This window comes from Salmo salar, chromosome 09 (genome assembly GCF_965601325.2).
Source record: "Salmo salar chromosome 09, fSalSal1, whole genome shotgun sequence".
Classification (NCBI taxonomy): Eukaryota; Metazoa; Chordata; class Actinopteri; order Salmoniformes; family Salmonidae; genus Salmo; species Salmo salar.
The window spans coordinates 119,805,220-119,820,968 of NC_138299.1; the positions used below are offsets into that span (position 1 = coordinate 119,805,220).

The 15,749-nt window shown below is 43.1% G+C and overlaps 1 protein-coding gene and 1 non-coding gene across 2 annotated transcripts; both read right to left on the reverse strand.

Annotated features, from left to right (window-relative positions):
- Nucleotides 1-224: 224 nt before the first annotated feature.
- On the reverse strand, nt 225-311 carry trnastop-uca (transfer RNA opal suppressor (anticodon UCA)). Its single transcript has one exon. It is a non-coding gene; the product is annotated as a tRNA-Sec (tRNA).
- Nucleotides 312-3,241: 2,930 nt separating this feature from the next.
- Nucleotides 3,242-9,680, reverse strand: LOC106612386 (proton-coupled zinc antiporter SLC30A1). Its single transcript, XM_014213470.3, has 5 exons — nt 9,375-9,680; nt 7,729-8,520; nt 7,239-7,598; nt 5,360-5,816; nt 3,242-5,256 (listed from the first exon to the last, which is right to left on the reverse strand). The coding sequence occupies exons 2-5, from the start codon at nt 8,513-8,515 to the stop codon at nt 4,935-4,937; spliced, it is 1,926 nt and encodes a 641-aa protein (XP_014068945.2). The 5' UTR covers nt 8,516-8,520; nt 9,375-9,680; the 3' UTR covers nt 3,242-4,934.
- Nucleotides 9,681-15,749: the final 6,069 nt, after the last annotated feature.

Here is a 15,749-nt window from a genome sequence, read left to right on the forward strand (position 1 = left end):
ATTATCTCTTAAGACAGGGTAGGACATTACTTGGATCCTACAACACCACACAAAGAATTTCAGTAGGCCTGTCAAGGGTCACATTGTGTGGGACTCCGTTAATTTCCACCATGGTTTCAGGCCCATCCACAATTTGTGACACAATGACGTTTTTTTTGCGTCGTATATAAATCAGCAAATTCGTATGAACATTAAAGTCCATATATTGGAGCGTTTATAAATTACGCCCGAAAGGTGGAATTGAACCACTCTGCCGCTAAGCAGCTACAGGTTTGAAGCCTGCACCCCGGACCACCGAGGATCATCCGGGCATTTGAAAGAGAGTTCCCAGTGCTTATTTATACCCAACCGTGTACATAAGTGTTTCAGTACCGGTGACAAAATGTTGTGGTAAAAGCAATCGTACTATTTAGTATAAGGAATGTACGTTTTCCTACAATGAAAATCGCAAGCATTTTAGTGACTTTATAATGAAAGAAACACAGAAATTAAACGAAGTTTCTTGTTAAGGGAGGGCTTTTTGAAATAATGCAAAATAGCTAAGATTTGATTGGCTGGTTGATAACAAAAGGGGTGGAGTTTTTATAATGTGCATCCAGGGTCACCATAAAATAATTGCTGGTCTCTGGCTCTGACCCCATTCTCCGAGGGTGTCTGAGGCACAGGAGGCTGCTGAGGGGAGTACAGCTCATAATAATGTATGGAACGGAGTAAATTGAATATTATCAAATACATGGAAACCAGCTCATCGGCCAACAGGCAACCCTCCAAGTGCCTGTACAATGTGGGGGAAACATTTCTGTGTGCGCAGCTATCTCTTAAGATGGTTTGGTAGGACGTAGTCCATTATTTGGATCCTACAGCATTGCACACTTCACTGTGTTTCTCAATGAAATTCAGCAGGCCTGTGAAGGGAAAGGGGTCACCTATGTCATTGTGTAGGACAATGTTAAGTTCCACCATGCAGAGGTGATTCCGGCATGGTTTCGGGCCCATCCCCGATTCGTGACCCTATACCTGCCCCATACTCTCCTTCACTCAACCCTTTTGAGGAATGTTTTTAAGCATGGAGGTGGAAGGTGTACGATCGCCATCCCTATGAGTGTGCCACCCTCCTTCTGGCCATGGATGAAGCATGCGACAACATCAATGCAGACCAATGTCCAGCTTGGATTCGTCATGCCAAAAGGCTTTTCCGACGGTCCATGAACAATGAGGACATTCACTGTGATGTGGATGAGAATTTATGGCCAAATGCTCAAGACAGGCTTGATGCAAATTAATGTGTGCTAAACGTTGTTTGTTTTTTATTTATTCATTAATTTTAATTTAATTTCTTACATTTGATTACAGATAGTATACCTATTTTGTAGAGGATGTCTTCATTGATCACACCTTTGACTACACATTGGATATATACAGTACTGTATTATGGAAATTATAGATTTTCTGTCAATTTTGTTGGGTAATATAAGTGTAATATAAGCCTAATGTGAAAACTGTACTGTAATTTATAGTACTGTACCATATTACTTTCAGCACTTGATTTGAAACACATATCTTACATTTGCTATTGGATTAACTGGTAGTTAAAACGACTACATTGAAAATATATCATTATGTTGTGTTTTGGAGACTTAGGGATAGCCCCCTTTTTTTCAAATTTTGCCTAAAATGACATACACAAATATAACTGCCTGTAGCTCAGGCCCTGAAGCAAGGATATGCATATTCTTGGTACCATTTGAAAGGAAACACTTAGAAGTTTGTGGAAATGTGAATTGATTGTAGGAGAATATATCACAATACATCACCATCTTTGAAATGCAACAGAAAGGTCCCACATCGAGCCATCATTCTGGTTGTAATTCCGATAGTGTCCAGAAGATGGCAGCAGTGTATGTGCAAAGTTGAAGTATAAGCCATCTACGTACCATTTAGTGTGAAGTCACCCAGGTATATTTGGGCAAATCGTGAAGAAGATATTCACATTCACATTTCTCTGCAAGAATATCGTCAAATCTGTATACTTGGACTTTGATTTAGCTTTCCAGTATTAGTAGCCATATTATAAGTTCAACATTTGCAAAACACCCAGTTTTCATAACTTCATAACTCTCCATATTCTTAGGATTTTTGCCCCAAAAGAAAAGGCTTGCTGTCGCACAAGGTTAGCAGCAAAATTCTGCAACAGATACGGCCGCGTCATCAAGGCGTCGCTCTCTGACCAAATTTGGTGTCCTATAGGATATACTATACCCCTAAAGATATAGTGAATTCTGGTTACGTTCTATGATCTCAGAGGAATATATACAAACATTATTTATATTTGAGTCATTTAGCAGACGCTCTTATCCAGAGCAACTTACAGTAGCGAATGCATACATTTCATACAATTTTCCCCCGTACTGGTCCCCCATGGGAAACGAACCCACAACCCAGGTGTTGCAAACACCATGCTCTACCAACTGAGCCACACGGGACCATGTATTTGACTGGTTGAAACAACATTTAGGGTTAGATTTTCAGATTCCTTTCTTTGCAAATTGAACAAGTGGAAATACAAAATCGATCGTGCATGCTATATGGACCTTTTTAGAATATGAAAAAGGATTTTATCTAACAAAAACGACACTTCATGTTATCTCTGGGACCCTTTGGATGATAAACCAGAGCAAGATTTCAGAATTTAAGTACACATTTCACCTTCAGAGGTGAATTTATCAAACCTATCGCGGTGAAAAAAGTGTTTTGTTGTTAGGAGCTCTCCTCAAACAAAAGCATGGCATTATTTCGCAGTAATAGCTACTGTAAATTGGATAGTGCAGTTATATTAACAAGAATGTAAGCTTTCAGCTGATATAAGACACTTATATGTACCGACATTTGGTGTTTCTAAAATCTGCGATCATGACGCATGATTTACAACTGTCCCGTTAACGGGACGCCTATCTTAAACCAATGTTCTCAATACATTTCCAAAGCGATTAAAAAACCTGTAACACTACTTAAAGTCGTGTGTGTGAAAGAGAGAGCAGAGCATATGTGTGTTTGTCTGCTGTGCGCAAGTGTTAAACTTCAAGAACATTGATAAGAGGGAGTAGACCTACTTAAACATTGGGAGCATTAATAGCTATACGTTAGTGACATTTGTGCTGTTTATGGTGAAAATTCTGTTGTAGATAATGTTGTGTTTCCGTCCCTTACAATCAAAGCATAGTATGCCTGTACCTCAATGCACTGCCTTTTAAATGTAAAAATCTTTATTTTGCAATCAATTCCATTAATTACTGTGATTGTTTGACAGCCCTAAATATTTTACACATTCAATGTACACAAAAAGTGAATGATTAGACATACAACTTTGTCATTAATGTGCAATAATGGCAGTGAAAATACACTACCGTTCAAATGTTCGGGGTCACTTAGAAATGTCCATGTTTTTGAAAGAAAAGCACATTTTTTGTCCATTAAAATAACATCAAATTGATCAGAAATACAGTGTAGACATTGTTAATGTTAGTACCCACAAAACACCAGTCTCAACGACAACATTGAAGAGGTGACTCCGGGATGCTGGTCTTCTAGGCAGAGTTCCTCTGTCCAGTGTCTTTGTTCTTTTGCACATTTTAATATTTTATTTTTATTGGACAGTCTGAGATACGTCTTTTTCTTTGCAACGCTGCCTAGAAGGCCAGCATCCCGGAGTCGCCTCTTCAATGTTGACGTTGTGACTGGTGTTTTGCGGGTATTATTTAATGAAGCTGCCAGTTGAGGACTTGAGGCGTCTGTTTCTCAAACTAGACACTAATGTACTCGTCCTCTTGCTCAGTTGTGCACCGGGGCCTCCCACTCCTCTTTCTATTCTGGTTAGAGCCAGTCTGTGCTGTTCTGTGAAGGAGTAGTACACAGTATTGTATGAGATCTTCAGTTTCTTGGCAATTTCTCGCATGGAATAGCCTTCATTTCTCAGAACAAGAATAGACTGACGAGTTTCAGAAGAAAGTCCTTTGTTTCTGGTCATTTTGAGCTTGTAGTCGAACCCACAAATGCTGATGCTCCAGATACTCAACTAGTCTAAAGGCCAGTTTTATTGCTTCTTTAATCAGAACAACAGTTTCAGCTGTGCTAACCCTTTGCAAAAGGATTTTCTAATGATCAATTAGCCTTTTAAAATAATAAACTTGAATTAGCTAACACAACGTGCCATTGGAACACAGGAGTGATGGTTGCTGATAATGGGCATCTGTACGCCTATGTAGAAATTCCATTAAAAATCAGCCGTTTCCAGCTACAATAGTCATTTACAACATTAACCATGTCTACACTGTATTTCTGATCAATTTGATGTTATTTTAATGGACTTTTTTTTTTTTGTGCTTTTCTTTCAAAATCAAGGACATTTCTAAGTGACCCCAAACTTTTGAACGGTAATGTATGTTGAAATGGCATTATTGAATGAACACTTAATTAGGTGAGTGACTTGGCTTACAATCTACTGTTTCTTTGGTATGGCACCGTGTTAATACAATGAAATACAATCCCAACATAACGATGTAGTACATGCATACATACATAATACAATACATACAGTACACATACAGGCCCTTTCTGAGTACCCATAGGAATACTGTTTATTATCCCACCCCATCCCAAAATACACACACACACACGATGACTACTGGGACTTTTACTCTTTACCTGAGCCTAATTCTTACATTAGGCTATCTAGCTCTCTAAAATGACCTCAATGACACGGGGACAGAAGTCTTTAAGAATATTCTGACAATAATAATGTATTCTATTCAATCCCCAAGCTGAATCTTAATTGCCAAAAGTGGTTTGCTCCACTTCAGTCCTCTCACATCAGTTCCATATGAAGGAAAGGATGCAAGGAGCCCACTCTATTGAGATACATCCTAGAGGTCCTTCCCTCAAAGAAAGGTGTTCTCTATGATCAGCGTGTGAGGCTCCTCCTCAGTTTCCCCAACAGGGGGTGCCAGTGGCTCTGCAGACCCTTCCTCCAAAGGAGCACAGCACATCTTCCCAGCACAGCCCTTCCCACAGGCCAGGCTGCAGGCCAGGTGTGAGGGCAGTGGGGGTATCTCCCTATGGATGATGGTGGGGTTGGTGGTGTTGTTATCCAGGTTGCCATTGGCTGTGGGAGTGGAGAGGAGGAACTCTGGTTGTATGGTGCAGCAGCTCACACCTACACTCTGCAGCACCTTGGTGACCCCCGACAACAGATCACCACACCTGTGGGAATAGATGCATATTGAGTATATTTACTGTCCATCCAACACCATTTCCCCATCATCATCAACATGCATTGTATTGTACTATAAAAACAGACACAAACCTGTGTATCTGGAACCCAGCGTGGCAGTGGACATGTACAGATGCCACCAGGCAGCTCTCTGTCAGCTGCCACACGTGGAGGTCGTGCACCGCCTGCACCCCTGGCACACTAGCGATCCGCCGGCCCAGATCAGACACACACACCTGGGGCGGGACGGCCTGGAGCAGCAGCCAACCGTAGCGGCACACCTGGGGCAGAGTGGTGGCCAGCAGCAGCACCACAGCCACCATGGAGAAGCCAGGGTCCAGGTAGACGAAGGGGCCACAGGCCCCAGAGCCATGCAGGCAGTCTGGGCCCAGGAGTAGCAGGGTAAGTCCATTGGTGAGTGCCAGGATGGAGCCTAGCAGTGCCTGAGTGAGGGAGATGACGGATGGGAGATAGGCGGGAAGTTGGACCCTGAGGCTTGTAGGGCTTTCTGACTTTAGGGCTGAGGCTGTGGTGGGGTCTGTCTGATTTTCTGAGGAGGAGACAGGTTAAAAAGAGGGTAAGGTAGGAAGAAATAAACAAAACTGAAATAATGTAATAATTAGTCTGTCTGCCACCCATGAAATGGCTTAACTTGATTAGTATTAACATTGAAAAACACCTCGATTTCACTTAGAGAGATTCTCCGGTACTTTTGTTTACTTTTTACCCAGTAGTTCTGAAAGTAGTGTTAATGAGTCAAAAGTGGTCCCTGAAAATGTGCAGATAAGTGCACCATGTCATTATTCTCTCTGTCGTGCTGCTGTGTGTGTGCATCTTGTTAGCTGTCACTCATATAGCAAGGGGCTGAAGCTCATTGGTTGAAATCGAATTGCTGGGGGGCTGGCCCAGATGGGGGGAAATGGCGCAGTACAGGTTCCAGAAAAACAGTTGCTTTCAAACTAGTGATTTTGTGCCTAATTGAGGTAAGTAATTTTGATCATAGATTATGCATTTATGAAGTAGACATTGACACTTCCAGCCCACTACAAAAAAAGTAGTGGCCAAAGTTCTGGAGCATGTCTTTAAAGTCAAAAGGTTTGACAGCAATGCTGCATAAAATTCAAGTCAGTTCGGAACAGGTATTTGATGTCCAATACCTTGGCATCGGGTCTATGAACTGATATATAAAACAACAATTGACACATCAATCCGCTCGTTTCAATTTAAGCTATTATATAAAATACTTGCTATAAAAAGAATGCTCAATATATAGGGCATTGAACAGTCTGACCGGGTCAGCCATCTTTTCTAGTACTCTCCATCGGTGGCTCACTTCTGTGATGGTTTTGTCATAAAATCAGGGTTCAGATGGACCTGCAAAATATTGTTGGGGGGGATCTGAAAAATCATGATCAGTCAATGGGAAATATCATTATAGTCTTGGGTAAAGTATTTATTTTATAGGGAAATATCGGTAAACATTTTCAAAATAGGGAGGTTCAAGACCCTCGTAAGACATCACAGTAAAATGGGGAGATGCTATTTCCTTTTGCAACACAAAATGGTATCATACTGGGAAAGATGGGTTGATCTGTGGACATCGGAGGGTTGGAGTTAAAATCAGAATGAATGGTGGATTGGCTGCTGTGAGTGAAAATCCAGCATTTGCAGAAAAAGGAAATTAGGGATATACAGGTGTGTATAATTATTTAACTACATGTACATGAGTGAAAATAGCTGTATGTAGCAGTACAAGTATTGTTGTCTGATAGTTTACTCCAATCAGGGGATGGGGTGTAGCCCACCCACCCCAAAAAAGAACTGGATAGTCTTTGACCATGTCTCGACTCCCTAGTCCTCCTTTTGATTTGTTGTTTAAATTCCAGACTAGGACAGATAAGACCATAAAATGCAACATGGTCCCCAAGCATAGTACTGCCAAGGCCAAAGACAGGAAGATACCATTTCTCACCTCTGTGTCCCATGCAGGCACTATACTTAGACACTTCAGAGTGGGGGTCCTTTGGATGACAGACACTGGCCTCTGGATGTGAGAAGCTGTTTGGTGTCTCTGAAGTTCTGCAGTCTGCAGGGAGTGTGTGTGCTCCATGGCAGTGGTCTGAAAGGGGACCCTGAGGGACCATGGTATGGAGTGGGGATGTCTGGGTTGGGTGCTGTGAGTCACTGTCAGGGCTCAGGACACTGGATGTCCCAGGGTTACAGAGTACAAGTGTTCCATCTTGGAAGGCACCATCTAGAGATGTAGGGAGGTTACTGACGTAATTCTCTCCCCCCACTGCCGTGCTGTCTTTGGTCTGGACCTTGGCCTTGACTGTGGTGTGTTGGAGAGAAGGAATGAAAAACAAACAACAGATGTTCATTGTTTATATTCTAGTGAACTTGTACACAATTCCCACCCTCCCACACATACATTAATATTAAAAGCAAAGAATTCACTGTACCTTTTTCATTCCCACCAAGGACAGAGCTCTCCTCCCCCTCCCAGGCAGCTCTAGTCTTGGTCTCTAGCAAGCTGCCCCAGCTGAGCCCCAGCACCAGGAGGTTGTAGAGCAGACTGACAGCCCCCATCACCGTGGCCAAAAGAGGGCGCTGTATAGGGTGGGGCTGCAGGGTGTGGCTGAGGATCTCTAGAGAGACAGAGACACACAAGGCAGACAGCAGGAGAGCTGAGATCAGAGCCCCCAGGGGCTGGACCCTCGCCCCACTGTAGGACAGGCCACACAGGGAGGCCAGAGGGGTGAGGGGTCTGGGGAAAGGGTTGGCTGGAATAGACAGGGTGGAGGTGGGGTGGTTGGAACCAGAGTGGTGAGAGGAGAAACAATGGGTGGTTGTAGGGGTGAGAGGTTTGGAGGGAAACTGGGAAGTGATGGTGGGAACAGGGGTTGAGAGCGGAAGAGAAGGACAGGGAGTTGAGCTGGAGGGGATGGGGGACACACAGGAGGTGGCTGGGGCATATGGGGGAGATTTGACAGGTGACTGAGTGGGGGTGGAGGTGTTGGGGGTGGAGAGAGGGGAGGCAGGTGGGTTTTTTGGGGAACCTCTGCCCAGGGTGGGTTGAGGAAGAGCCATGTGCATGAGGATGAAGAGGGTGTGGAAGACATCCACCATGGTGATGAGGGAGTTACAGAGGCGGCTGACAACGATCTCACACAGTAGGAGCAGGAAGGTCAGGACCAGCATGCATCTGTGCAGGGAACTGCCGTGGGGGAGCCCCAACCTGCTCGCCATCTCACCTGTCAGAGGATACAGGCACACGAAAAAGTCACATTTCATGCTCGATATTGATGGAGCAGCCCATCAGATGCAAGTTAATGTAAAAAATGACAGAATGGTCTGTAAAAGCCAGGACTTTCTATCAATGACCACTGCTGCAAAGGTTATTTGGTTACCCAAAGAACAACATACACTCTTAAAAACAAGGGTTCCAAAAGGGTTCTTCGGCTGTCCCCATAGATCCCTTTTGTGGTTCCAGGTTGAAGCCTTTGGGCCTCCATGTAGAACACTCTGTGAAAAGGGTTCTACATGGAACCCAAAAGCATTCTACCTGGAACCAAAAGGGTTCTACCTGGAACCAAAAGGGTTCTCCAATTCTCCTATGGGGTCAACCCTTTTAGGTTCTAGATAGCACCTTTTTTCTAAGAGTGCACCGATAGAAACAAACAAACCAGGCACATTCTTTAACCTTTAGTATTAGCCTGTCTGCCCAGTGCCATAAATTGACAAATTTGATTTGAAATGTATCAAAGGAGCTTTAGCATGTCTCTTGTTCAGTGGAATGTGTTACCTTGCAATGGTCCCAACCAAACTCACTAATACTCTAGCCTAGCTGATCCTAAAAAGTCACATAGGAATTAATGTTTCACAGCATGAATAACCTGCTTGGCACGCATGCACGCATGCACACACACACACTACCACATGAATTTACCACATGAAATACATGAAAAATCAGTGTCAATGTGCTCTAAATTCAGAGCATTTAAATGTATGCTAGTCTGACAACAAACAAAACTCCTTGGCAAATGGTTTGCCACCATCACTTTTAAATGGTAGGAATTAATATATTATTGTTTTAGAGTTTCTTTACCTTTGATGAACGGTAGATCACAAGCGTCAAATAATCACCCGGTAAATGGTGGTGAGATAATACATGCACATTTGCGCGCCGAATTAAGACATTTCTTGATGTGTTCTGTGCTCCGTTATTCTCTCTCTCTCTCTCTCTCTCTTTCGCTCGCTCTCTCTTTCTCTCTCTCGTTCTCTTTCTCTCTCTCGTTCTCTTTCTCTCCCACGCCCACCAGACTCCCAGGTTATAATCGTTGTCATGTGAGGTGATTCGCTCTCATCATCCTCCTCATTTATCCGCAGTCCGCTGTCCCATTCCGTTGTGGGGGTCAAGAGGAAAGCCCACCCACCCATTTAACCCTTTACTGACCACACCTCAAGAAAAGGTGATGCTGAGTGAAAATCATTTAAACCTGAGCAAAGATTATACTATACTGAACAAAAATATAAACGCAACATGCTAAAATGTTAGCGATTTCATTCAGTTACAGTTCATATAAGGAAATCAGTCAATTTAAATAAATTGATTAGGGCCAAATCTATGGATTTCCCATGACTGGTCAGGGGCGCAGCCATGTGTGGGCCTGGGAGGGCATAGGCACACCCGCTTGGGAGCCAGGCCCACCCACAAAAGGGCTTTATTACAGACAGAAATACTCTTCAGTTTCATCAGCTGTCTGGGTGGCTGGTCTCTGGCAACAGCTCTGGTGGACATTCCTGTAGTCAGCATGCCAATTGCAGCATTGTGTTGTGTGACAAAACTGCACATTTTAGAGTGGCCTTTAATTGTTCCCAGCACAAGTTGCTCCTGTGTAATGGTTATGATGTTTAATCAGCTACTTGATATGCCAAACCTGTCAAGTGGATTGATTGCCTTGGCAAAGAAGAAATGCTCACTAACAGGGATGTGAACAAAGTTGTGCACACAATTTGAGAGAAATAAGCTTTTTGTGCGTATGGGAAATTGCTGGGCTCTTTTATTTCAGCTCATGAAACATGGGACCAACACTTTACATGTTGCGTTTCATATTTTTGTTCAGTACATACACATAGTATCAATAAGAATAAATATGTGTTATAAGGTCAAGGGGAAAGTTCCTAATAATGTCATATTTATCATGAAAACTCATTGTTATACTTAACCATAGTTGAGTGACCACGTCTTGCTCTTCAAGACCCAAATAGAGCCCGAGCAGAGGGATTCCATGTCTTGAAGGTTGTGATGACAGAGAACAAACTATAGACACTTGAGTCCAACTCAAGCTTTATTGACGACTGGTCAGCAAGAGCAGCGTATGAATAGCATACAATCTTCAAAATACATGTACAGAGCATTCGGAAAGTATTCAGACCCCTTTACTTTTACCACCGTTTGTTACGTTAAAGCCTTATTCTAAAATGTATTCAATTGTCCCCCCCCAATCTACACACAATACCCCATAATGACTAAGCAAAGACATTTTTTTTTAAACCTGTTTGCAAATTTATAAAAAGAATATACTGAAATGTCAAATGACATAAGACCCTTTACTCAGTACTTTGTTGAAGCACTTTTGGCAGCGATTACAGCCTCGAGTCTTCTTGTGTATGACGCTACAAGCTTGGCACACCTGTATTTGGGGAGTTTCTCCCATTCTACTCTGCAGATCTTCTCAAGCTCTGTCATGTTGAATGGGGAGCATCGCTGCAAAGCTATTTTCAAGTCTCTCCAGAGATGTTCGGTCAGGTTCAAGTCCAGGCTCTGGCTGGGTCATTCAAGGACATTCAGAGACTTGTCCCGAAGCCACTCCTGCATTCTCTTGGCTGTGTGCTTAGAGTCATTGTCCTGTTGGAAGGTGAACCTTCACCCTAGTCTGAGGTCCTGAGCGCTCTGGAGCATCAAGGATCTCTCTATACTTTGCTCCATTCATCTTTCCCTTGATCCTGACTAGTCTCCCTGCCGCTGAAAAACATCCCCACAGCATGATGCAGCTGTTGGGTGGTCCTTTGCATGTGGTGACGTAAGTTTCCTTCAACAATCAGTCTTCCAGATAGATGACACAGACACAGGAACGTTGGTATAAAACTCTTTCGTAATAAAGATTCACATACAGAGTACCTCAGTAGTCTATAGTAAAGATCTGTGTGGCGAAACAACCCTCATACTAGTTGGTGTGGACAACCTACCGTCAATCATATTGTTGCATTGGATTAGATAAAGTATCTAAGATGAGAAAAACATGTCTAGACTGTGGTTTCTCACTCTGCTATCTCGGCCTTGAGGCTGCGTGACTATCAGCAGGTGCAGACAATTCTCAGCCTGAGAACTAAAGCAGTACATCTCCATTTACCCAGTACTTTTCCATCATTGCAAGCATACAAAGGTTATCCCATATATACAGTAATCATGGCACCAATTGCTCAGTTTGGCTGGGCAGACCAGCTCCAGGAAGAGTCTTGGTAGTTCCTAACTTCCATTTAAGAATGAGGGAAGCCACTGTGTTCTTCATTTTAGCATACATTTTTTGGTACCCTTCCCCAGATCTGTGCCTCAACACAATCCTTTTCCGGAGCTCTATTGACAATTCCTTCGACCTCATGACTTAGTTTTTGCTCTGACAATGCACATGATACACAAATAGAAGGCTTAGCCGGGCCCTGGGAATATTAAGCTATTACATACGAAGGAGTACCTGTAGATCAACTCAGCATCCCATGAGCGAACCATACTGGATACCAAACCATATGAGCACCACATACTGAAACACACAAACCCGTCCCTCTGTAACAGAGTGGAAATTCCAACTCAACCTGGGTGCGAACTCACAACCCTCTACTACCCCTCCATCCACGTGTAGATGCAGCGGTGCCAGAGCCCCATCTCTGACAGCTCCTCCCTGTCTACGTGCAGAAGGTTGGTCAGTCCAGTGGACAGTGAGCCAACAGGCTAGATGAGGGTTGACACCACGGAAAAGTCCCTTTCTCTCTTATACCAACACGCCTGCACATTCCTCAGGCCCTGCTAAGCCCAAGGAAAGGCCCGGCAAGGAAACATTTGATCACGTGCCACTATCCTTTGAAAAAAAAAGAACACTCCTTTAAAAAGGGTAAATAGCTGGTTCCTACAGATTTTGTGATCCTTTGATGAACGAGAATAAAAGGTATGAGTGACGTCAGCCAGAGTAGGAGATAATCAGTAAAGTTTTTCCTCATATACATTCTCCGGTTACAGCTGCTCTTTCAGCATCACAGGCACACTCAAACCAATCTTTGCAAAATGCAAACCGAATCGCTCTCCAGTGGTTGATTGAGAACTCGCGTAATATTACAAGACATAACATCAACAACAAAATGTGGAGTATTTGTTCATCTATCAGCCTACACAGTATATTACCTCACAAAGAATCAACAGGTGCTGGGAAGTCTACGGGACATTTGTGGATGTGAATAATTTCCCTCTATGAGCATAAGATGTTGAAAAGACATCTTGTGCTCACTGGGTTTGTTATCACAGTTATGACAGTGATGTTTGGGTATGTTGTCCGGTTGCCAAAGGGAATCACTAGCCAGAACGGACACACTGTCCACTGACTCCCAAATAGTTTAATAGCTAACACTGCTGACCCGTAACTTTCCAAGACATCCACATTGGTTTATTTACTAGACACCAGATTGTTGACCTGTTAATGTTTATGGTACATCTTCTCTTGTCCCACCTCCGGTTTCACTCAGTCTGCTGGAACAGAAAACTACAGCTGAGAAACATGGTTGACACTGAAGGTTGCCCATTGGGTTTCTGTCTTACAAATGCTACACTATTTCACCAAAACAACAACTGGGGAAAATACAGTAAATAAATGTAATTTGTAAAGCACTTTTCATTACAAACACTCTAACAGAGAAAATAAATATAGATACAATAAAAACAGTGGGCCAGCAATCTAGGCTTTGAAAAAGAGCCTGTAAGAAGTCGGTTTTAAGGCCCTTTTTTTCCCCGGGGACAGAGCAGCTCTCAGATGGTTAAGGAGAATATTCTATAGGTGAGGGGCACGGGAGCATGAAGGCTTTTGTCCCCCATAGTTTGGAGACGTGTATATGAACCCAGCATTAAATAAGAGTCAGGCAAGGTAACAAACATGAAACCAAGAGACACGGGAAATTAGGAAACCCTTTATTTCAACCAAGATTATACACAAAACCCATAAAAACTTTAACACAAATAAACAAAAACAAGAGACACTTTACCTTCATAGATAGTTTAGAAGAGTACATTATGAGACGTAGGCGAAGCTACAAAACACTACAGGTCACAATGTTGCACAGCCATTGCTTATGATTCACCTCAGTAGTCTGCCTGTGCGCTAAAGACAACACTAATGTATTTCAGGTGAGGTGTACTGGGAGCTAAAACCCACTGCATTACTTCTAGGTTTACTGAAATGAAAAGGTAAAACGGGGAAGCTGAGAAAAGCAGACTTAGAACTGAAGGTCACGTTTTAATTAGTTTTCAGTGTTGCTTTCATTGTGGATTTAAGCCAATTCATGGGTGGCAGTTTGGGCTGGGGAAAAGTAGAACAAAGGAAATACTTGCATAGATACACTAGAAAAAGGAAAAACATGAAAGAAAAAGTTCTTAAATGTTAACGTTAGCATGGGGTATTGCGTTTTTCATTCCAGGTCCTGCCCTTAGTCTCTCGATCCAATCAAGTCACACGTGTCTACTGTACAGAAAGAGAATGGTCCTTCATTCCATTTTTGTCCTCTATAGTTCCACTTCTGAAGTTAATGTTTAAGGCTTTCTCTAGCCCCCTCTCCTTTCCCCTCTCTAGCTCATGATCATTCTTCATATAAGCAGCTGGGGGGGAGGGTGGGGATGGATTAGTATTGGCTGGAATTCCTTCAGAACAGAATTAGTAATATAAAGAGAACAGATCCCCCCCACATACACACAATGCCCTCGCCCCATGAGCCTGTCTCAGGGGGGCCGGTGAACCGCCTCACCCCTCAACGTCCCATCTTAACGTTTGGTCACATTCTGGAAAGTTAAGACTGAACCTGCCATCCCCTGAAATCTGATTTAAAAGACAAACCTTTTGAGTCTTGACATAACAGAGAATCAAAATATCCATACCAGAATAGTACTGGATGCTTGGCCAAGATGCCACTTCAATACTTCAAGTATGCCATGTCGTTGTAGTATGCAATCGCTGATCCGAGTGGTCTCACTGTTGTTTTTAGAGCCATCTCTATCAGTACAAAAAAAATGAAATTCATTGAGTAAACTGAAATTAGATTGTTTTTTTTTTAATGGCAAGCAACCAAAACAGCATAGACAGTGACAGTTCTCTCAACACTTCTCTTGAAAGGTGAAAGGTCACATATTGCACAGTGGGATCACTAGTCTGACCGAACTATCTCCGTCAGCTCTTGTACTGGGCCTTGGACTGTTCTGAGAATCAGATTTCCACTATTGTTATTGTAGTTCCACATTGTGTAATAATGGCCCCGGAGGGGATGGCTGCCATTTTACGGGCTACTAACCCGTTGTTTTTTTTTCTTCACATTGTTTAACTCATTTGGTACATAATGTTACTGCTACTGTCTCTTATGACCGAAAAGAGCTTCTGGACATCAGAACAGCGATTCCTCACCTCGAACTGGACAAAGATTTTTTTTTCTTTAGTGAGTCTGACGCGAAGGATATACTGCTTTGTCAAGACAAGGCCCAAATCCACATCATCAGCGTGAAGAAAAGACTGAGGAAAAGGGGGATGGGTGCTTTGTAAGAATTTACCGACGAGTAGGTAAACCACCACTACCCTACTGGTCAACGTGCAATCATTGGAAAACAAACTGGACGATCTACGATTAAGACTATCCTACTAACGGGACATTAGTATGAAGTGCTTTGAAAGGCTGGTCATGGCTCACAACACCATCATGCCGGAAACCCTAGACTCACTCCAACTTGCATAACGCGCAAACAGCTCCACAGATGATGCAATCTCAATCTAACTTCACACTGCCATTTACCACCTGGACAAAAGGAACACCTACGTGAGAATGCTGTTCATTGACTACAGCTCAGCGTTCAACACCATAGTGCCACAAAGCTCATCACTAAGCTAAGGACCCTGGGACTAAACACCTTCCCTGTTCATTTAAGACTGCGTGGCAAAGCACGACTCCAAAACCATCATTAAGTTTGCTGACGACACAAGTGGTAGGCCTGATCACCGACAAGACATCCTATAGGGAGGTGGTCAGAGATCTGGCAGTGTGGTACCAGAACAAAAACCTCTCCCTCATTGTGAGCAAGACAAAGGAGCTGATCGTGGACTATAGGAAAAAGAGGGCCGAACAGGCCCCCATTAACATCGACAGGGCTGAAGTGGAGCGGGTCGTTAGTTTCAAGTTC